At 40.3% G+C, this 26,114-nt stretch overlaps 1 protein-coding gene across 1 annotated transcript in view; it reads left to right on the top strand.

Moving 5' to 3' along the window:
• The first annotated feature begins 441 nt into the window (after window positions 1-441).
• GPR39 (G protein-coupled receptor 39) overlaps window positions 442-26,114 on the top strand; it is a 288,144-nt gene continuing 262,471 nt past the window's right edge. Inside the window, exon 1 of the mRNA XM_069067788.1 lies at window positions 442-1,980. Within this exon, the coding sequence (XP_068923889.1) occupies window positions 1,128-1,980 (853 nt within the window). The 5' untranslated portion in view covers window positions 442-1,127. The remainder of the gene's footprint in view (window positions 1,981-26,114) is intronic.

Raw genomic sequence — 26,114 nt, forward strand, 5'->3', positions numbered from 1 at the left:
CCCTGCTCTCTATGGTGTTAGGGCTTTGGTGAAAAGACAGGGCTTTAAGGGGATCCCATTAGCCTGGTTTGGGTTCTGCTCTGACCCTCTGAGACAGCAGCTCAAGGGACTGAGTCCAAGTATTTATTTAAAAACAAAACAAACGCCCCAAAGGCATGATAGCGGAAGGATTTATTAAATTTACCTGCTTCTTCAGGGATGTGCCTGATTGGAGAGACAAGACGACAAGGCAGCTGTAGGGGCCGAGGCTGTTTGTTTTAAACAAAAGTGCTCCCACTCAAACCAGAGCATACAGCCCAGGGCATTCCAACTCTTGCTTAACACTTAGGATTGGACTGGGGTGTGGCGGTAATGTGTGGGCGTGTGCGCGCACGCCAGTACCTATATGTGTGTAGAGTTCAAAAAAGGAGAGGGAGGGCAGTTGCAATCCCCAAATTAAGCCTTGGATTCCAAGTTAAATCGAAAAGCTCGCCAGAATCCTCCTAGACTGCTGCCCTTCTCCTAAGCCCTATCACCTTCCCTGGTGCTCTGTGCTTGGCGGGGAGGGAGGAAGGGAAGATAGCAGAGGTTTCAGCCACACCTCATCCAGTGCCAGGAGAGCAAGGATCTGATTTCAAGGGTGGTTCCTTTGCCAGGAACCAAGTCCTGTCCACAAAACTGAGTGTGCATTGTATTTAATCAGGTACTTTATTAATGATTAACAGTCGTCCTCCTCCTTCACTGCTCCTGGGAAAGAGAGAAAACTAACTGGATGGGGTGAGCAGAGGTGGAGTTAGCCCACAGGCAAGAGAGGCGGAGACATTCACCCAGTGCTGGGGCTCAGTAGGTCTCTTGACTAACCCGACAGGTTGAAAAAGTTCCGTTTTCTCTTTCACTGGGATCCATGCACTCTCAAAGCCTTGGTTATCATATTTCTTCCCATGCTCTTTTGGGTTGAAGTTCTTCAGGAACTTTTCATCTGAGGGCAATCAGTAGGTGAATTAATTGATAAGGTGAAAATTGCATTGGGACACCCGCACTACCAGCTCTGCTGAGCTAGAAGGAAAAAGATTTAGGGGGCCTACTCTTGGAGGGAAGGACATCTCATTTTACCAGGGAGCGGGTCAGAAACCAGGCTTTTTCTGCTCATGGCTGCCAGGCAAGACTCAGCCAGTGCCTGCTCCCAGGTGATTGACCACAGTCATGTCCCAGAGTTTGAAGTAGCCACCTGGATCAAGATCACTCTCATCCTCGTCTACTCTATCATCTTTGTAATGGGTATGCTCGGTAACAGCGTCACCATTCGCGTTACTCAGGTGCTTCAGAGGAAAGGCTACCTGCAGAAGGCGGTCGCAGACCATATAATAAGCTTGGCCTGCTCGGACATCTTGGTCTTCCTCATAGGCATGCCAATGGAGTTCTACAGTGTGATCTGGAACCCTCTGACTACAAGTAGCAATAACTTGTCCTGTAAGTTGCACACGTTCCTCTTTGAAGCCTGCAGCTATGCCACACTCCTCCACGTGCTGACGCTCAGCTTTGAGCGCTATGTGGCCATCTGCCACCCCTTCAGGTACAAGGCAGTCTCAGGGCCCCTTCAGGTAAAGCTGCTGATCTGCTTTGTCTGGGTCACCTCCATTCTGGTGGCACTACCTCTCCTTTTCGCCAAGGGCATTGAGTACCCTCTGGTCGAGGTGCCTAACCACCGTGGCCTCCTTTGCAATCGTTCTCGGACACGACGCCTGGAGCACCCTGAGATCTCCAACATGTCCATTTGTACCAGCCTCTCCAGCCGGTGGACGGTTTTCCAATCCAGCATCTTCAGTGCCTTCATCATCTACTTCGTTGTCCTGATCTTGGTGGCCTTCATGTGCCGAAACATGATGCGGGTGCTAATGAAAGGGAAGAAGGGCACCCTGGCAGTGCAAGGGCAGCCTCAGATGAGGAAGACAGAGAGTGAGGAGAACAAAGTAGCCAGGAAGCAGACCATCATCTTCCTAGGTGAGTACCTGTCCCGGAAGGCATGCCTCTCCTTCCTGACTTTTGAGCTTCAGTGCTAAATCTGGGTGGCATCAAGTATTTTAAGTCTAGTAGCAACTCCTTTGCATAAAAATGGATAGCAATTTACCTGATTCTTTTGATTCCTTTCCCCTCACCTTGATTGACTGTGTGAAGAACATTGGGTTACATACATGGTCAGATGCTATCACTGTGTTTTGCATAGTTGTTTTTCTTTGTTATAAAGGAGGATTCTTTTTTTTTTTTTTGAAGGGATATGTATATACAGGATGACGCAAAACTCTTAGTGCAGTTGTAAGGTTTAATAGTTTATGACTGCACTAAGATTTTGGGGAATACACACATCTATATGTGTATGTATTTAATAAGGTGAAAATTCCATTGGGATACCCGCATTACCAACTCTGCTGAACTAGGAGGAAAAAGATTTATGGGGCCTGCTCTGTATATGTGTACACATACATACATACGTACACACATATGTATATATCCAGAACTGACTGATATATCCAGAACTGACTGTTGTAAAAGCAAAGGGTATCAATACAGCTTTTTTTTTTTGAAGAGATAGCAAGAGGTAGTAGATAGAGAATTACTCTTGAGCCAGGGAGATTTAGATTCACATTCTGACATACTGTGGCCATCTGTCTCTGGCAAGTCTTTGAAGTTCTCAGGGAATGCCCAGGCAACTCTGTAACACTGAAAATTTCAGGCCAGTTGTCAATTGTCATTGATAGAGGTAGTGTCACCATCAAGGAGTTCCCTACAGAGATGATATCATGATCCAGAACAAAAAATAAAAATGCTGGGCTAGGAATCAGGAGATCTAACTTCTTTTGAGAAGTGTCTTTGAGATATGCCTTCCCTGTAACTTCTCCAGGTCTCAGTTTTTCTACGTGTAAACTAGTACTAAGTCTATCTATCATATATACCTCAAAAGGATCTAGTGAAGATTACATGAGAAAATTGATGCAAAAATATTTTGCAGCAAAAGGCTCTGTAAATGCAAGAGTATCAGGATGTTATTTTAATACTATATTTCAGTAAAATATAGGCTTCTGGAGTCAGGGATTATTTTCAATTATTTTTGTATTGGTATCTTCAGTGACTAATCCAGTAGGAACTTAATAAATGTTTATTGAATTGAATTATGAAGACCCTCCTTTGCCTTGGAGTCTTGTTTCCTTGGGTAATTTCTTTTAGTTCTCATTTTTTTCTCCTGTGCTCAGAGAACTACCTGGATCAGACATGTTCTAGTGAGGATGATATTTGCCTGCCACCAGCTGGAGACTTTTTCAGAAGGCTGGAGTGCTCTGATATGCCTTCCCTGGGTACTGGTCTTGGGTGACAACAGTGGTCTGTCTGCTTCCTTATCATAGCCTCCAAATGCAGCAGTGATCTTTTGTCCAGCAGAACCAGAAGAACTGCACAGATTGCTACAACTTTGTTTTCAATCCCTGAAAATATTAAATTAAGAGAGGATGAGAGTCTCTTGTTTTCCAAACTTCTGTGATTATTCATTTGCACTTATGGGCCTTCTTATAGGCTCCCCATGTATGTACAGAAAAAAGTGCAGACCAGCGCCCTTCAGGATTTTGATGAAGGTGTATTAGAATCAAAGGATCTTCCACTTAGAGTGGGTCAGAGGTCATCTAGTCCAACTTTCAGGAAATTGTGACCCAAAGAGGTTAAGTGATATGTCCAAGGCCACATAGATAATAAGTAGATGAGGGATTTGAATCTAGGTCCTCTGACTCCAAATGCATCATTCTTCCCACTATACCATGCTATCCCTGAAATCAGAAGGACCTGAAAGGACCTTTAGGGAACATCAACTTCAGTTTTTGTTGTTGTTTTTCAGTGGTGTTCAACTCTCTGTGACCCCCTTTGGGGTTTTCTTGGCAAAGATACTGGAGTGGTTTGTCATTCCCTTCTCCAGTTCATTTTTATAGATGAGAAAACTAAGGCCAACAGGATTAATGACTTACCCAAGGTCACACAGCTGAAACTGGATTTGAACTCAGAGAATGAGTCTTCCAGACTCCAGGCCCAGCACTCTGTCTGCTGTGTTACCTACCTGTCCCAGAACTTCAGCTAGTTTCCTAATTTAAAGCAAATGAAGGTCCCAAGGTCTAGAACAGAAAAGCAAATGGTTTAGGATTACACAAATTCAGGATAGAGTCCTACTTGGAACCAGGTTTCCTGACTCCCACTCTAAGGATCTTTGTGTTAGGGACGGAAAAGGAAGCTTTTTCAGAATGTGGTAACAGAATTGAAAGAGATGTAGTTAGGTTTCCTTTTGTGTTTCTGGGGGTGATGGGGAGGGGAATCCAAGAATCAAGTCCTAGAACTAGAGCCAGGAGGAAATCTTGTGTGTCTAAAGTATCTGACTTGTTTTTTGTTTGTTTGTTTTGTTTTGTTTTTGGAGGGCTATTGGGGTTAAGTGACTTGCCCAAAGTCACACAGCTAGTAAGTGTGTCAAGTGTCTGAGGCTGGATTTGAACTCAGGTCATACTGACTCCAGGGTCTGTGCTCTATTCACTGTGCTACCTAGCAACCCCAAGTACCCGACTTGTTGATGACTGAATTTTCATCTGATAGGATGTCATTCCTTTAATTTAAAAGATGATGAGAAGAGAACTGGGAGGGAACTGGAAGGCCATCTAGTCAAAGCCCTTCATTTTACTGATTAGGAAGTGGAAGCCCAGAGAGGGTAGGTGATATAGTGGACATCAGAAGTAGGGTTTGAACCCTGCCCTTCCCCTCTGATCCCAGAATCAATGCTCTTTCCAACATAACACCCTGACCTTGCTGAGGTTCTAATCCCCAGAGATAACACTTTAAGTAAGCATTTTAAGAATGATTTGTCCAGGAAATACTTTGGGTCTTCTTATACAGCAGATGACCCCATTAAGTCTGATCTGGGATTATGATATCCTTTAGGAAAATGGGGGGAAGGGATTATGAACTTTCCTAACAAAACAGAGGAAATAAAATTTCTTTTCATACTGAAAAATAGCTGCAAGAAAAATGTATGATATATAACTTCATATTTAATATTTAGAAGGAAACTTATCTCTATCTTAAATTAACATTTTCTCATGCAGCTTCTTTTCATTCTCTGGGGAATACTAGGATTCCAAGTATGAGAAATACTGCTTTAAGCTGTTTCTAATCATTACTTTCATGTGAATGGAGATCAGATTCTGGGGAGAATAGGTCTCCATAGGTCATAGGATTAGTGATAGAAGGAACTTGAGGGACCATTTAGTCCAATTTCTTCATTTACAACTGCAGAAACTAAGACTCATAGAGATTAAATAACTTTCTCAAGGCTACCCAGATAGTAAGTGGTGGAACCATGATGTGAATTCAGCTCCTCTGACTATGTATCCAGTCTTCTCTCCACTGAATAACACTCTTTTTCTAAAGTATGAAGGCTGAATTTGAGAGTAATGAGTAGGGAACAGGCAGGAAAGGGGTGATGGGGTGAGGCTCAGAATTTTGACTACGGCTGCTATTGTCAGACTATGGACTTCTAGGGCGGACAGATTTATTGGAAGGAGTCAGAAAATCCACATGCACACTAAACACTGCCATTTTAAAATTTAGCTGCAACATGATTTGTAGCTTCAATTATTATGTTAAATAAGCAAACATACTTTTAGTAGGCTGAATAAGTACATGTATTTTGTACATACATGTGTTATCATTTTAAAATTATATATCGATGCTGGTGATAAATAAAATACAAATTAATGTAAAATGTATTATTGAATTCATCATAACATTTTGGCACCATGTATTTCACAGTCGATAGAAATAATTCATCTACTATCACATAGAGGAGGGGCCTATGAAATTCACTCATGTTCAAAATGGACCTTCACATTCAAGACTGGGAGCTTAGTGGCCCAAGGTTTCTTACTGAAAAGTCTACAGAAATAATTGAGAATAGTTTCTCTTTAATTTTTTACCAAAGATTATGTTCTAGGGGTCTATGTGTCTAGTCTTCTAATGGCATCTTCACCTCTCACTAAAGTTGTAGTCTTGAGGCAAAAAAAAAAAAAAAGAATCCCAAAGGCCTAGAAAAGAATCATAGAATTTACAAAGGAAAGTCCTCAGAGATCAGTTAGCCTAGTTTGCTTTGTTCAGCCTTCACATCTATCCCCTTCTCTTCTCTCCCCTTCTCTTCACCAATAACTGTTGATGGTAATCAAGTTTCCTTACATGAGAAGTTCTTCAAGGTATGAGACTGATATTTAGTATATGCCCTCAGCAGCTAGCTTTCCAAAGCAGTTTGCTAGATGCCCCACATGTTATATTTTAAATAGCTTTTAAAAATATGATTCTCACTAATTAACTAGTTAGGAAATAAATTAATGAAGTGAAAAGAAAGAAACCAAGCCTTGCATCCGTCAGATTAATACAATGCCATTTACTTTGTGGGTTTCATAAAAATGATGCTTTGGGGGCATTTTTAACCCAGAACAAATGAACATATAAATTGTTTACAAATTGCTGAATTTAATATGGTGACTTAGTTGTCCTTTTAGTATTTCATTTAACAGATGGAGTAAATTAAAACAAATATTTGCTCATTTCAAGCATATTTTGCATTTAATGTGAAATGTAAATGACGACATGGAACAAGAAGTCTTTGAAGTTCTCCAGGCAATAAGAAAACAATTGAAGATTTTCTTCCTCTGTTTTTTTTAAAGCATGATTTCTGCATAAAAAAATGAAATTCATAAATCTATGCATGATGAGGAAACCCATGCTGAAAATATAAATTTTTCTTCTTGTGTCTTTCATTGCTGTACCTCTGTCTAGTTGAGTTCTGAATTGGAAAATGATGAAAACAAATTGAAAACTGGGAGAGAGTGAGAGAGTAAGAATAGTGACTGTTGTGCCTTAGGATCTCTCAAGCAGTTTGCAGGAGATGATGCAGAAGTGCAGACTCCTGGAAGTATCAGTGCTTCTGCTTGTCTACTGTCAGTGATCTCTGTGAGAATCAGTAATAGGCTCACTGCTGTTGGGAAAGGTTTCCTAAGTTTGCTTAATGAAGACTAGTGACAGTTTTCCCATCAGCAAGGGCTTGCATAACTGGGTTATAATACCCTGCCCTTATGCTGTGGAAGCAACAATTGCCTTGAATATTTGTAACTGGAATGTGAAGGCTAAGGGACTTAAGGGCCTTATTTTATTTTTTAAATTTAAATAATGCCTTTTGCTTTTTAAACCACCACTGACATTTCCTATTATCCTTCTCCATGCCACCCTCTCCCCCCCCAAATCCAGCTTCCTTGTCATAAAATACAGTTCAGCAAAACCAACAGAAATAGTGATAGTATTTAATAGAGTACATAACATCTGGTGTCCATAGTCCACCCATCACTGCCAAAAGGAGGGGACTTGTGTTTTATTATCTGTCCTCTGGAAGCAATGTTGGTCATTGCCTTTAATGTGAGTTCAGCTGCTGAACAGTGATTTTTTTCATCTGTATTATTTTAGTTATTGTGTATTTTGCTCTGGTTTTACTTTCTTTGTTTTGCTTGAGGTCATACAAGTCTTCTCATGTTCCTCTGAATTCCTCATATTTGTGGTTTCTCGTGGTATGGTAAGGTATGACAATTTGTTTAATCATGCTACTTTCTAGTTTTGTTTTTGGCTACCATAAAACATGTTTCTGTAAATTATCTTGGTATATATGGGACCTTACATATTTATGTCTTTGAACTAAGTACTTAATAGTCAGATCACTGAATCAAAGACTATGCAAAATTTAGTCACTTTTCTCTCATACTTCTAACTTTTCCAGAATAGTTAGACAAGGGAAGGGGGACTGGAGGCTTTGAGGCCACATGTGCTCTCTTCTAGGTCCCTGGATATGGCCTTTTGACTGAGTGCAAGTTTTACAGAACAAATCCTCTTATTAAGGGCATTTGTCCTGTGAAGTTTGGATTCAGTCAAAGGGCTGTACTTGAGGTTCCCCACCCCTGACCAACTCAGAGATTGACCCCTCCTATATACTAGCTTCTGCTTTTTTTGAACTGTCTCACAATTTGATAAGTTATGAGTTTAAACTTGCTTTATGTGGGACAAACTGGAATTTCTAGCCCTTGGTGTGGTGAACTTCTAGAGTCTTCAGTGGGACTATTTTCATTATAAAACTATGTAGGTATGCACAGCCACAAGGTCAGACTTTGCTGATTCACATGGGTTGGAGACAGTCACACTATAGTAGCTAAATACAGGGTGTCCCAAAGCTCTTAAGGTAGCTTTAAGCTTATTAAAGTTACAAAACTGCATTAAGACTTTTGGAACATCCTGTATTTTAAAGGAAATACAAGTTTGTTGCTTGTAAGACCACTTGGTAACTAGAGCTAGGAGTACAAAATCCTCTAATTAGATAGGAAACACTTATAATGAGATATCAATTGATTGTAGGGCAGTAGATACATTTAAAATGTTTGAAGGTGCTTAAAATATTCTTAAGTACTTTATATACTGGCTCTCCCTACAGACACGCTTGTTGACATACTCATTAACCTGTCAAACACTTTCTTTACCCGGTGGTGCAAAAGAAATTTATCATTAGAGTATAAATTTACACCTTGAAGGGATCATAGAGGCTATTGAGTCCACAACATTCACATTTTATAGATGAGGAAACTGAGGCAAAGAGAAGGTAAATAAATGACTTACCAAGGGCTGCAGAGCCAGTTAGTGTCTGAATCAGTTTTTGACTCCAGGTCTATTCTGGCTCCAAGTCTAGTGGGCTACCTGTTACTCCAGGCTGCCTCTCTCTAGCACTAACTGATGGAATCATGTTAAATTCCAAATGAGTTGGATGTATATTAATATATATAATAAATCATTCCTGTATGCATATTTTTTGTTCAAATGTGGGGATATTCAAGAAACTATACATCTTTACCCAAGTTATCCAGATTATCCTCTTCATTTCCCTGGCCCCTTAGAATTCTGTCTATTCAAGCAATCAATCTTGCTCATTCAGTCTTTCATGTTTACTTTTCCAGGAGTCATTTCTCAGTCATAAATTGCTTGCTTCCTTTGATCAAAGTGGCAGACAAATGTAATAATACTGTTTTTGTTTGTAATCAACCTGTCTCTAGGATTTCATTTCTCTGCAGGAGCAATACATATCTCTCTTGGAAGGGGCAATTTGAAGCCCAGTTCCCCCGTTCATTAGTAAACCTGTCCTTCTAGCTTAGTTTGTTTCCAAAGTGACACTTTGCCTTGTGAATGTTACCTGTCATGAAAGAATAAGGCAGTAGAGTCATAAGAACAATGTTTTTAAAAGGCAGAATAAATCTTCATTTACTTCTCTCTCTTTACCTATAGCCAATAATTTGCTAAGTCCTTTCAACTGTGTGACCTTGGACAAGTCACTTAACCTCAGGGTCTCAATTTCCCCCTCTATTAAATAAGGTCAGTGGACTAAATAGTCTGTAATGTCTCTTCCAGATCTAGACATGGTGATCCTATAATTCCTTGGTTATATCTTTTGCATCAGCCCTTTCCTCTCTATTCATATAGTCACCACCCCTATTTATTACCTTATTCCTACTCACTTGGATTATTGACATAGTCTCTCGGGCCTGTCTCTCTGCACCTAGTCTCTCCCTTCCAATCTATCTTTAACACAACTTGTCCTCTTCTCTTTAGCCTCCATGAATATCTAGAAAAAAGCATGTAATCTAATACTATAAGACTTTAGATGTGAGATCACTGGGGTCTAGCCCTTTCACTTTATAGAAGAGGAAATCATGGCTCAGAGTGGTGAAAGAAGTTGCTTGAGGTAGTTATTAGCCAGAAAAGGCTCTAAAATCCAGGACTTCGGACTCTTGGGTTATTCTTCTTTTTACTATAACCTCCTTCTCTCCATACCTTCATCTACTGAAATAATTTTCTTTGTTTAAGAACCAGGATCTTGTGCCACATCAAATTACCCCTTATAAACAACAAGATAAAACTGATTTCTACCTCTTCATCTTTCTTATAAAATCTCTGTTAGGTCTGGACTCCCTCCTTTCCCGTTTAAGTTTCCATTTTGACCTTGAATCAATAGTGATTTCAGCACATCTTATTACACCATTGGACTATAAGCCCCCCAAGAACAAGGAGTTTGTTGTTTTTCACATCCCTGTTCCCAGTGCTCAATAAAGTATCTTCTGCACACTTGGTGTTTAATAAATGTTTGGATTGAATTTGCTAGTATAGAGCCTGTGGGCCAATGGAAATAAAACTTAACTAAGTCAGAAGATATGGGTCTAGTTTCAGCTGTGCCAATAACTCACTGTGTTATTTTGGGCAAGTTACTTAACGTATAGGTGGCAGCATTTTGGAGATGGAGAAGGTTCCTTGGAGGTCATCTGGTTCAACTCCCTCATTTAAAAGATGGAGAAAGCTGAGACCCAAAGTGGTTAAGTGACTTGTTCGAGGTCACAAAGACAGTAAGTAAAAGAGACAGGATTCAAACCTATGTCCTTTGACTCCAAATCTAGAGCTCTTTTCATAATTTTACACTACCTCAGAGCCTCCGTGTCTTCATGGGTATATTACAAAAATAACTGTTAAACATGTAAAGATACTCACAGTATTATTGTATGGATCAAATGATAAAACATATGGGGAAATACCTCAAAAATTTCATTATTCTACGTATAGGAAGGATTTAAAAACATTGAAACACTAATTTTCCAATATATAGGCTTGCCATTTTTATATGAGATCTGATGTGTTCCAAAGCAAATTTGGCTCCCTTCTCTGAAGCTTTTTGAAGACTTCCTCCCCCTCCTCTCTCCTCTCCACGGCTCACTTGTAAGTGAGTGCTTAGAGGAGGCAGTGTGGAAAGAACATAAGATGTGGAGTCAGAAGACACGTGTTCTCCTTCTTACTACCTGTATTACCCTTGGCAAGTGGCATTGGCTCTCTGGCATCAATTTCCTCATCTATATAATAAATGGGTGATCTTTATGGTCCTTTCCAAGACTAATTCTATCCATTAGCGGTTGTCAGTATCATCTGGTTTATTTGTTTTATTTTTAAAGATTGGGACTCTCTATCTCATCCAGAATGGAAGTATAGGGGCTACTCATGGGCCCAATCCCAGTGTGATCAGTTTTGACCCGCTCTATTTCTGACCTGGTCCATTTCACCCCTTCTTAGGCAGCCTGGTGTCCCTCCATTTTTTTGGGCGGTGTGTGATTTGAAGAGGGCTTATAACATCAGTGCTGAACTTAGTTGGAATACCTAATCAGTCTATTTGTAGCTCAGAACTCATGGGCTCAAAAGAGGCCCCACACTCAGCCTCTATGGAGGCTGGGATTACAGGCACATGCCTTTGTACTCTGCCAGTATCATAGTTTAGCAATGGACTTTTGTCTTATTGTCTAGTGTGTGTCTCTCTTACAGCTTTTTGAGCTTGGTTGCAAGCTTCATAGGGTTTGATACATATCTTGTGCTCCTTTTGTATCCCTATCTGCCCATAATGCTTTGCACAGAGGAGGTATTCAATAAATGCTTGTTGATTAAGAGTTATTCAATCTCAAATCAGTCTATTTGGATAATTTTTAGAAAAGACTAAGGAGAGCAGGAGATTTGCTGTGCTCAGGGTTTCTAGGAAACCACCTATATGATTTGTTTCATACCCTCTTTTTTCCAATGCTGATCAGGGACTTTAGAATAATGATAATTATAACAATTACTGAAAATCTACCTTAAGATTTGTGAAGTAGTCATCCTCCAGCAATGTTGTAAGGAGGAGATGTAAGTAGCAGTATTCTCATTTTATAGATGAGGGAACTGGAGCTCTGAGAGGTATCCATGACTTGTCCATGATGGCTGGTTATTGTCTGAAGTAGAATTTCTTTTTTTTTTTTTAAAGCAATCGGGGTTAAGTAACTTGCTCAAGGTTACACAGCCAGTTATTTCTGGGTGTGGTGCTGAGTATCTGAGCCCGGATTCGATCCAGTTCATCCCGACACTGGAGCCAGTGCTCTTACTCGCTGAGTCACCTGGCGCCCCTAAGCAATTGGGGTTAAGTAACTTGCTCAAGGTTACATGGCCAGGTGTTTCTGGGTGGGTGTTAAGTGTCTGAGCCCAGGATTTGATCTCCAGGTTAGTCTGACACTGGAGCCGGTGCTCTTACTCGCTGTGCTATCTGGCCGCCCCATGAAGTAGGATTTCAATGCAGATCTCCTGAATCCTTCAAGTCCACTGTTCTGTCCACTACCCCATACTGTCTCCTATGCTTTTATCTACACAGTGCTTCATGCGTGGTAAACTTTTAAAGATTTTTTATTTTAAATTTTAATTAATAAGTATTTATTTCCTCTTATTCCTACCCATTTTCCATGGAGGGGGGGGTTGGGAATAAACCATAATAACCAGAAAACATGCATAGTCAAAATGATCAAGCAAAATTATCTTATTGACTACTTCCAAAAATATATCTCATTCTAAATCATGAGTCCATCAAAATTGGTTTTGTTTGTTAATTCATCCATCCTCCATCATGTAATCAGTAGAATAGATGTCTTTCCCCTCTACTAGGTACCTTCTCCTCTTTGATTTTTCCTCTTGGCTTGAAGAATATCAGTTTTGACTATCCTGGTATTCAGGTAAGGGTAAAGGAGAGAAGAGAAATTTATTATCCAGATTCCTACTTCCCTTTTGTCTCAGTTCTCTGCCCACCAGCTAAACTCAGGTCAAAAGTAACCTTGTGTACATACTTAACTATTTACAAATGAAAACAGTCATTACCACACTAGTCTAAACTGTACTCATATATATGTAAAAAACCCACAGGTTTCATACATCACAAAAAAACCTGTTATAACACAGAAGTGATATTACCAGACAAGCATCAGTGAAATATACTGCTTTTTCTAGAGTTGTTATTGCATAATGTTGTAGACATATTGAATAGATATGTGTACAATGCTGTAGATAGATTGTATAATGCAGCCCATGCAATAACCCAAGAACAACTGCAGCTAGCTTTGTCTCTCCAGCCTGTGGCTGCAGCCACTCATTAAACTCAGAAATTTTGGTGTGTGCTAGCAACCTCATTGGGAGCTCCATACTTGTTCTTTTCCCATCCAATTCCATCAGGCTTGGTGTGAGGTGGGCATGTGTAGCAGCAAGCACCCCAAGCGTCCTCAGGGTTTGCTGCCAATACAGGTTCTTAGATCTGCTTTGTTAAAGGAAAGCAACCCAAAATGGGTTAACAAGCTTACTTTAATCAGCCAGACATATATTGTTTACCTTGTTCAGGGGAAAAGGTCAGCACCCTGAACTTCAAAGTACACAGACAGAATTATCAAGACAGAAACAGATCTAGTACCGTGTTTCCCCGATAATAAGACACTGTCTTATTATTTTTTTGGAAAGAAAAACACCAGAGGGCTTATTTTCAGGGGAGGGCTTATGTTGTCCTGCCTCAGCTCTCCTCCGTGGCACTGCTCTCAATGGCGCCAGCAAGCAAATCACTAGGGAAGAACAGGATGACGCGCTCACTGCTGCAGCTCTGATTGGATGCAGCTCGGAGAGTGGCTTGCATTTCACCCGGGGGAGGGGACGGTGCATAAAGAGGGTACCGTCATGTAGCGTGTAGCGCAGGGGATCACCTTCACTACAGTAGCAATCTCAATAGGGCTTATTTTCGGGGGAGGGCTTATTTTAGAGGAATCTTACACAGTAAGGGGAGGGCTTATTTTTGGGATAGGTCTTATTATTGGGAAAACACGGGTAGGCAGATTTCAAACTGTCCAACCATTACATCCATACCCAGTCAACATCTGGGTTTCAACATCTGGGTTTTTTCAAAGCTGGGGGGGCTCAGGACAACGGCTTCCCAGAATCCAGATCAAATCACAGAACACTTCTCAACATGAGCCCCCAAAACAAAGCCTCACATCAGGGCTTATATAACCTTCTCCTGGCTCAGAGAATGTAACAACCTTATTGACCCACTGGCCAATCAAAATGTATCTACTGAAAAACAAGCCTCCCACCCCAGGCTTCAGGTGCACTTTAGCCTAGGGGCAGTGAAGATCTTCCAAATTTGCATTCCCATTACAGCATGAGAAGGGGATCTTCCCTCTTGTCTATAGGAGCTTGGAGGATGAGCTAATGTCTTTTTGTTGTGGTAGTTCAGTCATTTTGTCATGTCTGACTCTTTGAGATCCCACTTGGGATTTTCTTAGCAAAGATACTGGAGTGGTTTGCTATTTCCTTCTCCAGCTCCTCTTACAGATGAGAAAACTTAGGCAAACAGGGTTAAGTGAGTCGCCGAGGGTCAAACAGCTAATAAGTGTCTGAGGCCAGATTTGAGCTCAGGGAGATGTTTTCCTGACTTCAGGCCCAGCGCTCTATACACTGTGCCACCTACCTGTCCTAGATATCTTTTTACCTTTTTATTCCCAGCATTTTAACATAATGCCTGGTACATAGTAAGCATTTAATAAATGTTTATTGATCGACTGATGGTAGACACTTAATAATCATTTGTTGAGGTGAATGAATCCATGGAAGAAAAGGAGTCTCACTCGACAAGCTCAGCATTAGAGGATAATGTCTCATTTTCCCTTGGGCAGACAATGAGGAAGAATTTTGCCACTTCACAGAAACTGAGCTCATAGAAATTACTTTTTGTTTCAACTTCAAGATAAACTTTCCTTGCAAATGATCTAAATCCTTTGAAGCCTTTTAGAGGAGCAAGACAGCAAGGGAGAAAACTTGTCTTTTTAAAATCTGCCTTAAGCAAATAAATGCTCTCATCACTGGTTCCTAAAGAGTAACATCAACCATATGTACCTAGCCGAAGTCACCATCACAGGTACGTGGCAGAAATTACCATGAACTGAAAGTGATTAGGACGGTGTTTAACAAGCCTTGTTAAACTGCATTTAACAAGGTGCTAAGACTGTGAAAGGATTTTTAAAATATTTCTTCACAGTCTCTGTCATCATTTACTAACAAGGGAATCCTTTATCTTTATAACATTATAGACTGAATCATATAGTTAAGTGTCTGGAACCTGTTAAAAACACCACTTGTAGAAAGCTTTAAAGGACTCCCTACAGTTCAGTTTTTAACATATTTTTCAAACTCCAGTCCAGGAAATAATGACAGAGCAAATTCTATGGTCATGTTCTAATTGTGTATTTTTTAAAATTAATATTTATTTGTCTCCTTTATTAGATTGTCTGCTTTTGGGGGAAAGGAATCATGCCACTTTAAAAAATATAGTTACCCTGTACTAAGTGGGGTACTGCTAAGAATTCTTTTTGTCTTTTTGGAGGGGGGAAGGCAGGGCAATTGGGGTTAAGTGACTTGCCCAAGGTCACACAACTTAATTTTTTAAGACCACAATAATGAAATGGGAAAGAATGAAGCCAGCATTTATTAAGCACCTATTATGTGCTTGGCACTGTGATTAAAATATCTCATCCCATCCTCACAACAACCTGAGGAAATATAATGCTATTAGTGCCCTCATTTTACAATTCAGGAAACTGAGACAGAGGGAGGTTAAGTGACTGCCTGAGTTACAGTGCTAGTAAGTATATGAGACTGTATTCGAATGCAGATATTCTGAACTTGAACGCACTCTACTTTGGATCTGCTGCCCTGATTTCAGTTCTGGGGAATGAGCTGCTGCTCTCAGTTATCCTTCTGAACTCACCATCATTCTGCTAACTCAAGCCCCGATCGATCCCATTCCCTCAGCCTCCTCTGCTTTCTTTTTGGAGGGCTAGAAGGTGGAGGAGCAAATTCTTCCTAATCCCTTCCTTTATAGAGGGCAGAAATTTGACTGTCACAATTTACTCCACATTGTATCAACTGTCTAGTCTGCTTTCAACTCCATAGAACAAGAAGCCCCTATATTAAGTACCCCCTGGTGTTCTCTTTCCCCCTCTCTACTTTTCCTGCCTCCTTTTCTGTGTTATCTCCCCCTGTGATTATAAGCTCTTTGAGGTCAAGGACTAACTTTGTTTTTATTAATTGTATACCAGTGCTTAGCATAGTACCTGGCATATAATAGGTGCTTACTAAATGTTTATTGGATTGGATTGGGTCTTCCTGACCTCCAGTCTGCTGCTCTATCCACTGTGCCCCCTCACTGCCTCAATAGTTCCCTAATTCTACTTGTTGTCTAAGGGCTTCCTGGAGTTCTATATTCTCTCTGAAGCCTTTCCCAACCATTTCAGTCCCAAATGATCTTTTCGTTCTCTCTATCTATATACTGTCCAATCATTTTCCCATCCCTTAAGCATTAAACTTTTAGAAAAGCTATCTGCATAAAATGCCTCTACTTGCTTGTCATCTACTTGATCTTCAATCTTTTATTTTCTTGAATTTATGTAGCTATCTTATGCTTTTACATTGCCTGCATTTCCCAGCATAACTCCTTTCCTACCCTTGAGATAACCATCCCTTATAACACAGAATAAAAAGGAAAAAATGTTCAGAAAAACTAGCACATTGCAGAAGTGTGAGGTTATATTCAATGTTCAACACCTTCAGTGCCCCACTTCTTCAAAGAAAGGATGGGGGGGTACTTTCTCATATTCTTCTTTGGGTCCAGATTTGATTGATCCACTTTTGTAGTATTCAATTTTCATTGTTTTCTTTTTGTTGTTATTTCTATTTACTTTGTCATAGTCATTGTTATATAGTTTTTTTTCTGGGTCCACTTATTTCTTTCTTTTTTTAATAAGCAATTGGGGTTAAGTAACTTGCTCAAGTTTACACGGCCAGTTATTTCTGGGTGTGGTGCTAAGTATCTGAGCCCAGATTTGATCCCCAGGTCATCCTGACACTGGGGCCAGTGCTATTACTCTCTGAGCCACCTGGCCGCCCCTAAGCAATTGGGGTTAAGTAACTTGCTCAAGGTTACATGGCCAGGTGTTTCTGGGTGGATGCTAAGTGTCTGAGCCCATCCCCAGGTCATCTCGACACTGGGGCTGGTGCTCTTACTTGCTGTGCTACCTGGTTGCCCCTGGGTCCACTTATTTCAATTGCCATCATTTCAAGTATCTATCCATGCCTCTCTGTATTCAGCATTCTTGTTTCTTAAAGCACGTCAGCATTCCATTACAGTCATGTAACACAGATTGTTTAGGCATTCCCCCATAAATGGTCATCTACTTTATTTCTAGCATTTTTCTGCACAAAGAGAGAAGCTCTACATATTTTGGCATATACGAGGCTTTTCTTTTTGTCTTTGACCTCCTTGGAGTATATATCTAGCAGTGGAATTTCTAGGTCAAAAGGTATGGACATTTTAGTCATTTTCTTTGTTTAACTACAAATTGCTTTTCATTATGACCCCCCACATCCTCATAATTGAACTTCTACTGACATTAATCTTCTGAAACTGTTCTCAAGTTATTAATGACTTAATTGCCACAACCAATGTTCTTCCATTCTACTCTATACCCCCACTTTTCATCCTGCTTTACTTCCTTGTAGCTTTTGATACTGCTGACCCTCTTACTAGATAGTCTTTCTTTTCATAGCTTTGTTCTCTTCCTACCTTCCTAATTATCCTCCTCCTCTTATCATCTTCCTATCCCTTTGTACCCCTCACCCCATAAAGCTCTAAGGAGCTGTCCTTGGTTCTCTTTCTTACAATGTTTAGCACATAAGTCTATAATCAATGCTTTTTCATTTGCTCATTCATTCTCTTTTTACACCTTCTTCCTTTACCTTATTTACTCCCATGGTTTTAACTACCACTTTTACCTAGATGACACCCAAGCATATGTCTCCAACTCTGACTCATTTCCTCACTTTTCTCCTGGGAGACTGAGTATCTTAAATTCAAACCAAGTTTGTTTTCTTTATTTTTAGACCCAAACCTATTTCTGACCACTATTTCTGTCTGTGTCACCACCATTCTTCCAGTCCCCCATATGTGTGATCTTGGTACTAGCTTTGATTTTCCCCTTTCTCTCACCTTTCATGTCTCATTAGTTGTTAAATCCTGTCATATCTACCCCTCAACATTTCTTGCATTTGCTTCTTCCTCTCTATTCCCAGTGCTATTACCCACTTATCTTCCAACTGAACCATTTAAAGAACTTCATTACAGGTATTCCTGCCTCTACTATCTCCCTCTTCCAATCTATTCTTGATATTCTGCTAGGATTTTTTCTTACACAAAGATCTAATCATGCTGCTTCTCTGCTCAGAAATATTCCCTGGCTTTCTATTACTATTAGTAAAGTTCATTCTAATTTGTCACAAAGTCAAGTATATTCAAAACTTGATATCACTTTACTTTTCATTGTTTCTCTTATTACTGCCCTCTATGCATTGTGTACTCCAGTCAAATCTGACTCTTCTGGCTGCTGAATAAACCTCCATGCCTTTGCTCAGGTGATTCCCTGTGTCTAGCATACATTTCTTTACCACTCTTGCCAACTGAGTTGTTGCCCATATTTTACAGTCCTTTCAAATATCACCTCTTCTAGGAAGCACACTTTTATTTTCCCTCCCTTACCCCCAGTGATGACTTTCCTTTTTATCTGTGTATAATGGAAAGACCTACCATCAACACTGGAAGTGTTTTTCTCCCCCATTATCTTCCCTATTCCTAGGTCATCCCAAACTTGTGAAAAGACTTGCCTTCACTAGGCTCTCCTTCCCCTATTATGCACCTTCTTCTTCTGGTTGCTAGATTCCTCATATGACTTTGATGAGATATAGAAACAGAGGCTTAGAGAGGGTTAAGTGACTTCCCCAAGACCACAATCAAATAAATAGTAGAACTTAAACTTAAACTCAGGTCTTTTGACGTAAAGTTAGAAAGGATTCCTAAGAAGTTGAATCTGGAATTTGTAGCAGTAATTTTCAAGGGGCATATTGAAGCAGACCCTATACCCTATTTTCTGATAGCTTAGACTGAGGGACTCCTTTCTTCAACCAATCTGTCCCTATCTTGCCTACATAACATTCTAAACTTGCTTTCCTCCACTTCCTGTAGTGAGATGACATTGCTCAGTTATTTCTACAGCATAGTGAGGTGTACTATGGCAGGAAGTGTTAATTTTATCTTCCTATTCATATGGTTGAGGATTAACTAGGAAAGCATAGCTGGTATTTTTTCCTAGCTGATAATATCTGGGATTGGGGTGTAGAGAATGCTACTTTTCCACTGGGAACAAAGATCACTTTGCTATACATCTCTGCTAACATATCATTTCAGGGGAAGAGATGTTAGCCCCAGGAGAAGATGGAGTGGTAGGAGAGGAAGGAAAGGCTGTAGGGACAAAAGGTACTTCAAGATTTCATGGACTCTGTTGAAAAGGTTGCTAAAAATGTTGATAAACCAAATGCTACCAAAAAGGCAACTCTTGGTGGATAAATGGTAGGCAGTGGAAGACTAATCCTGAGAGAGGCATGGTTTGCTGGATTCGCTATTGGCTATGAAGGGAATTCCTATTCACAATTACACTGAAAAGAGAGGGCCCTTCAGTGGTAGCTACCTCATAGCATGTTCCTCCTCCCCACTGAGTGGAAAGAGAGTATTTTGGCTAGTGGACATACTGGATAACGTCCTCTACTCTGAGGCAGCAAGACCTGAATTCAAATCCTGCCTCATCTACTTAATAGCCGTGTGAACTTCAAGTCACTTAATTTCTCCTAGTTTTACTTACCTTATCTTACTGAGACCTCAGTAGCCTTAGACTCAGTGGGCTTCAAGGTTCTTTCTAGCTTTAGGTCTATGATCCTACAATCATTCCAGGAATAGAACACGGTGTTTAAGATGACATCATCTTATGTATTACATTCCTCAAGCATAGAAACATGACTTGTTTTAAGGAGGCAGACTGTGGTCCAGGTGCTGGGCTACTTGAAAAAAGACAGAGAATGACCTGGGTCCCAGGAGACAAAAACCTCCAGTACCTTGTTAGAGTGATATTTGAAGGACTGACGTGAATCACAGAGGAGGAGAGGTTGCTGAGTAATAATGGTATTTAAGGGTTCAGAAGTGCCTGTGTGGAGCAAGGCCTATATTTACTCCTCCTCCTGCTTCAGTGTGTTAGGAAGCATGAAAGAAGGTGAACTTAGTACCAGCCAAGGGGCCAGGAATACAGTGGCTTTTGGGAGATGAGTCAGGCTTTTGTGAATTTAAGAAAAGGAGAAAATTCTAAGGATTTAAGGATGTTACCTCTCCCCTCTGACTGGAATGCTGTAGGGTAGAATTCTAGCCTTCTTCAAAAGCCTTCCTTTATAGAGGAACCCCTTTTCTAGCCTTCCTGCTATCTTCATTTTCCCATCAGTTCCTCTACTTGGCTTCTTCTCCATGAAGCAAGATGACCCCAAGTTGGGCACACACTGTCACCCCTCTCTCCACCTTCCCAGCTTTTAAACTTCCTTTTATGTATTGTCTTCCCCCGTTAGATTGTAAGCACCCTAAGGACAGAGACTGATGGTATCTTTTTCTTATTTATATCCTCAGCATTTAGCACAGTGCCTGGCACTTAATAAATGTTTATTGGATTGAATTGAGGTTTGTTATCAGTAGAATGGACACTCTAAAGGAAACAAAGTGAGGGAAACACAGAGCAGGACTATTGAGGGATGGAGAAGACCTGGATAAGGAATTGATGAATGGTAGCAGGGGAAAATAGCTTTTGCCTGGAGTCTATGATTCTGAATCAAAGGCATTCAGAGAAGAGAAGAGTTTGCTAACTATGGGAGAATAGTTTTCTTTCCACTTGGCACTTCCTAGTTATAAACCTTCTTCTGTATTTTACACAGAGTCCAGGATGGTGCTGATCACAGAGCAGTCATTCCCCTAAATCCAAAATAATTGAACTAGACTTTAAGAGTAAAGTCCTTTGCTTAGGATTTAGACTCTTCTTCATCACATTAAGAGCTGAGCTGGCAGATTCTGGAGGTCTGGGAAGGCGTGCTTTGGCCAGCCAACTCCATAGCCAAAGGACTGAAACTGAGTTATGGTCAGGACCCAGATCAAGAAGAAATATAGGCAAAAGAAAACAAGTGAGAGGAGAGCAAATATCCTGTGGCTGTTGGAAAACCAGGATTAACTGTAGGGATCTTTATAAACCGTAAACCAAAAAGTAAGCTCCTTGAGAATAGACTGTTTTGTCCTTCATAATCGTGTACCCAGCACCATGTCTGACACACAAGAGGCACAGAACAATTGCTTCTTGATTGTTTTATTGTGGCTCTATCCCTGTCCTACACTAAATATCCCCTTATAATTCTTCAGAGTAAATTCCCTTAAAAAATCTGAATGTTTGGTATGCTGCCATTGGAGGTGGGTGGGAGGCTGAAAAACTATATACTACAAGAGGGCAGAGGACAAAGGTGAAGTATAAGAGGAGCTGGAGCAGATAGATGATTTCAAAGGTCTCTTTCAGTCCTGAAATTCTGTGATTCTACAATTCCAAGTCAAATGTTTGCCCTCTTGACATCTTCTCAGCCATTTCCCAACCATGTTGCCTGTATTGTGACCACCATCCTTGTCCCTTACCACTGGAAACCTGGGCTTTGTCCCTAGTATTCTGGGCTCTGAGAGATGAACTTTTCCTTGCTGGCCCAGAACCAGCTCTCTATATCTTTACCTGAACATTTCTAACCAGTGCCCCCAAGTTCCTCTCCCCTTCTTCTATCTGTCCTTTATGTATTGTCTTCGCCACATAGGCCAGGTCAGGGACCTCAAAGTTTATTGCTTTGTGGATTGTCTAGATTCTTGACTTTAAGAAGTAATAGAGAAAATGTTAATAGTGCAGATTAAACTTGAAAGTGTGTGTACTGTTTTTTGTTTGTTTGGGATGTTTATAGTTGTATCCCCAGGGTATAGCATAGTACAATGGTAGAGAACCTATGGCCTCAAGGCCACATGTATCCCTCTAGGTCCTCAAGTATGGCCCTTTGATCAAATCCAAACTTCATAAAACAAATCTAGGTCCTCAAGTGTGGCCCTTTAACTGAATCCAAATTTCACAGAAGTCCCAAAGTACTGTCCCAAAGGTTTGCTCTGTGAGCTTGGACTCAGTCAATGGGCCACACTTGAGGACCTAGAGGGCCACATGTGGCCTCGAGACTGCAGGTTCCCCAATCCCTGGCATAATACCTGGTAAATATAGTAAGTTCTAAATGAATGCTTTATCATGCATGCATTCATTCATTCATCCAAATGCATGCCTAGAAGCTTCACCCTGGAAACTCCTTAGGGACAGTAATTGTGCCAAGTGGTCTGACATGAAAAATTGTCAGAAAATTTTGAGTCGCCTTTCACTGGGAAGCTAGCTGCTTCATCACTAAGGAGCATTAATTCTCTCCACTGAAACTCTAGGAAGCATTTAAACATAGCTCACATTTACATAGAGCAGCTAGGTGGGGTAGTAGATAGAATGTCAGGCTTGGAGGCAGGAAGACTCATCTTCATGAGTTCAAAGATAGCCTCAGATACTTCCTAGCTGTGTGACCCTGGACAAGTCATTTAACTCTGCCTCAGTTCCCTCATCTGTAAAGTGAGCTAGAGAAAGAAATGGCAGACTACTCCAATGTCTCTGCCAAGAAAACCTAAATGGGATTACAAAGGTCAGCCATGACTGAACAAGAACACATTTTTTTTTTATCAAATGCTTTATTAACTTCTAGTTTACATCATTCATTTCCACAAGATTTTGAATTACAAATTTTTTCCCTGTTTTTTCACCTACCCACCACCCCAAAATATCAATCCCATTGGATATCCCCTCCTCCAAACTGCTCTCTCCCCTATCTTCTCCCATACCCTCACCGACTTTCCAGTAGGGCATGGTGGATGTCCCATTGCCTCTATATCTTATTTCCCAGTTACATGTAAAATAATATTAATAATAGTATATATACATATATATTTGAACATTTGATTTTAAAGCTTTGAATTCCAGATTCATTCCCTTCCTCCCTTGCCACCCACCTTTACTGGGAAGATAAGCAATTCAATATAGGTTGTACATGTGTAGCTCTGCAAAATATTTCCATAGAGGATATATTGTGAAAGACTGACCATATTTCCCTCCCTCCTATGCCACCTCCCACTTGTTCTGTTCTCTACTTTGATCCTGCAAGAACACATTTTTATAGCCCTTTACAATTTACAAAACACTATCTTTGAAACAACCTTGTAAATCTATCTTTTATTATCTCTACTTAATAGACAAGATAATAGGCTTGAAGTGGTGTGGCAATCTGCTAGTAGTCATATAACTAATATCAGAGCTAGGATTTGAACTGCGATCTTCTGTCTCTAAGTGAAGTAATAGTAAATCCAATTCATTTGCATGTCATGGCCTCACCTCTGATATCATTGTTCTCTTTGAGAACAGAAGACCACCACCAACTATTAAGCATGGTGTTTCTCTGGACATACTCCCTGAAACATTTTTCATTTAACTTATATGGAAAAAGGCTAAAAAAAATCCCAATGAGGAGTCTGGAAAAAGTGTAGAAGTATATCAGATTCACACATGCATGCATACTCTGACCTTTCGTGTTTCCTGCCAGTTTGTAGAGCCCGACAAGGTCCACTGTATGTGCGAAAGCTTTGAGTCGTAGCTGAACCAGAGCAATGCTTTGCCCACATCTGATCAGCTTGCTTTGTGTTCCTTGGGGGTGTCTGTGTAGTTGGGTAGCAGTAGTGTTATTCGTGTATGACAGATAGTTATGGAGAATTCAGACTGGTAACATTACCGAAGCTATGTCACTTGTTAAATTTGGAGTTGGCTTTAAAACTAAAGGCTTGCATGTAGAAGTAGAATTAGCCAGCCCAGTTAAGAGGAAGAAAACTCAGCAGGTTTATATAGGGAAGGTGTGTATGTATATATGTATACATGCACATACATGTATACACACATGCTGACACACATATATGTTTATATACACATACATACAAATATATATTTTTTTCTAGGAGGGTGAAAAAAATTTACTCTCCTTTATAGAAAATGAGATAACATAATGGAATAGATTTTTGTAGCCATACTCATTTGATTATCATCTCTGAACCATATCTTCCAAAGAATTATAATATATAGTTATAAGGAAATGAGGCTTTCTTTTTAGTATTTATATACACAAATTTGAAAGACTTAATACCATGTCAAAGTGATAGCCACCAAGTTTGCCTATTGAGAGAACAACTGAGTTGTCTTGATTTTTCAAGTGAAAACGTGATTGGTCACAGCCAGTGAATGTGTTGCCTTTGTGCTTGAGGGTGTCTCTCTAGATACTGAAAAAAAACCAAAACAAAAAAACAAACAGCTCTTTGAAAGCATCACTTCTTCCTCCCCTGGTTCCATATCTCTTTGTCTTCAGACCTTTGCTCCAAGCTCACCTTTTCCATAAGCCGCCTGGCTCTAATCAGTTAAACATCTTCTCCAGCAGCTGTTCAATAAGTATTATTAAGTGCCTTTCATTTGAACAGCTCTGTACTCTGAACCACGGGCAGGGGTGTGCTGGAGCCAGCTCATAACTGGAGGATAAGAGCTAATTGTTCTATTCTCAGCATGAGCATTTACACTGCAGAAATAGGCAAAACTACAAATCAAGACTTGGTTTATTGCTCTGTTGATTGTTTGGGTTTTAAAAATGATAGAAAAAATGTTAATAATGCTGATTAAACATAAATGTTTGTATGTTTCTTTCCCGGGAAAGCTGACAGTAAAACATTTATTAGCATGTCACTGGCTTTTGGGTACAGGAAGACACATAAGACACAATACCTGTAAAAGGATTTCAGACCTGGAAGGCACTTCAGTGATCATCTAGTCCAACTTGTTGTTCAGTCATTTCAGTTGTGTCTGACTCTTTGTGACCCTATTTGGGGTTTTCTTGGCAAAGATACTGGAATGGTTTGCTCTTCCCCTCTCTAGCTCATTTTATAGATGAGGAAAGTGAAGCAAATAGGGTTAAGGGACTTGTCCAGGGTCACATAAGTGTCTAAGGTTGGATTTGAACTCATGACAATGCATCTTCCAGACTCCAGGCCTGGCACTCTATTCACTGTGTTACCAGCTCTCTTGCTCTACTCTAACTACCTCATATTAAAGGGGAGGACAGTGAGGCTGAAAAAGGTAAAGAAAGTTATCCAGTGTCCCATAGGTCGTAAGTGGCGGAGGCAGAATTGGGAACCCAGACTCTCTAGGCCCAAATCTAGCACTTTCCACTTGGCCACATTGTCTCCATTTATGAAGTCCCTGTTCTAGATGAAGACTTTCCATGCTGGTAGCGCCTGAGACTTTGTTCCACTGTCACAGTCTGTGACAAAAGCAGGATCATCTTGATGCAAGAATAAGCCACCAGAATAGAACTCTAGTGGAGATATTGACCTTTTATCTCATATAGAAATTACACTGAGATGGGGCTTTGGCAATCATCTAATCCAGCCCCCTCACTTTGCAAATGAGAAAAACAAGCCCCAGAGAAGAGAAGTGGCTTTCTCCACAGTCATGCAGGTACAAGTAGCAGAACCTGTGATTTAAACCCTGGTCCCCTAATTCCAAATCTAATACTATTTCCAGGCTTCCCCGCAGTATACCCTTCTCTCCATGGAACAAGGTAAAGTACTTTCCATGTATATGGATTATTTGAAGGAAACAAATAATATTGCCAGTAAAAGAGAAGATTTTAAAAAGTGGGGAAGGAAAAAGGGGACACATTCACAACCTTCAAGTATTGGAAGGGTAATAGGACAGGGAGAATAGATTTGACCCCAGAAGGCAGAGCCAGGAGGAATGGGTGAAAGCTGTAAGGAAACTGCTTTTTTTTTTTGATGGCATGGAGATGATTCAGATTCTTTTTTCTTTTTTAAATTAATTTGTTTCCTTTTAGTTTACAGGATTCAATTCCACAATTCCTTGAGTTTTACATTTTGTCCCCTCCCTCCCCTCCCTCCCATGGCTGCATATAGTCAAGTATAGGATCTGTAAATACTTTCACATTATACATTAGTCAGGTTATAAAGATGGATTGTATCAGCTGGAATGAAAAATGGTAAAGAGGACATAAAACCAAATAAGAGAAGGAAAAAGATCAGGTATTTTGCTTCCACCTGT

The sequence above is a fragment of the Petaurus breviceps genome, unplaced genomic scaffold (assembly GCF_028583685.1).
Source record: "Petaurus breviceps papuanus isolate PSGF00001 unplaced genomic scaffold, PetGlider_PUasm1.0 90752, whole genome shotgun sequence".
In the NCBI taxonomy this organism is placed as follows: domain Eukaryota; kingdom Metazoa; phylum Chordata; class Mammalia; order Diprotodontia; family Petauridae; genus Petaurus; species Petaurus breviceps.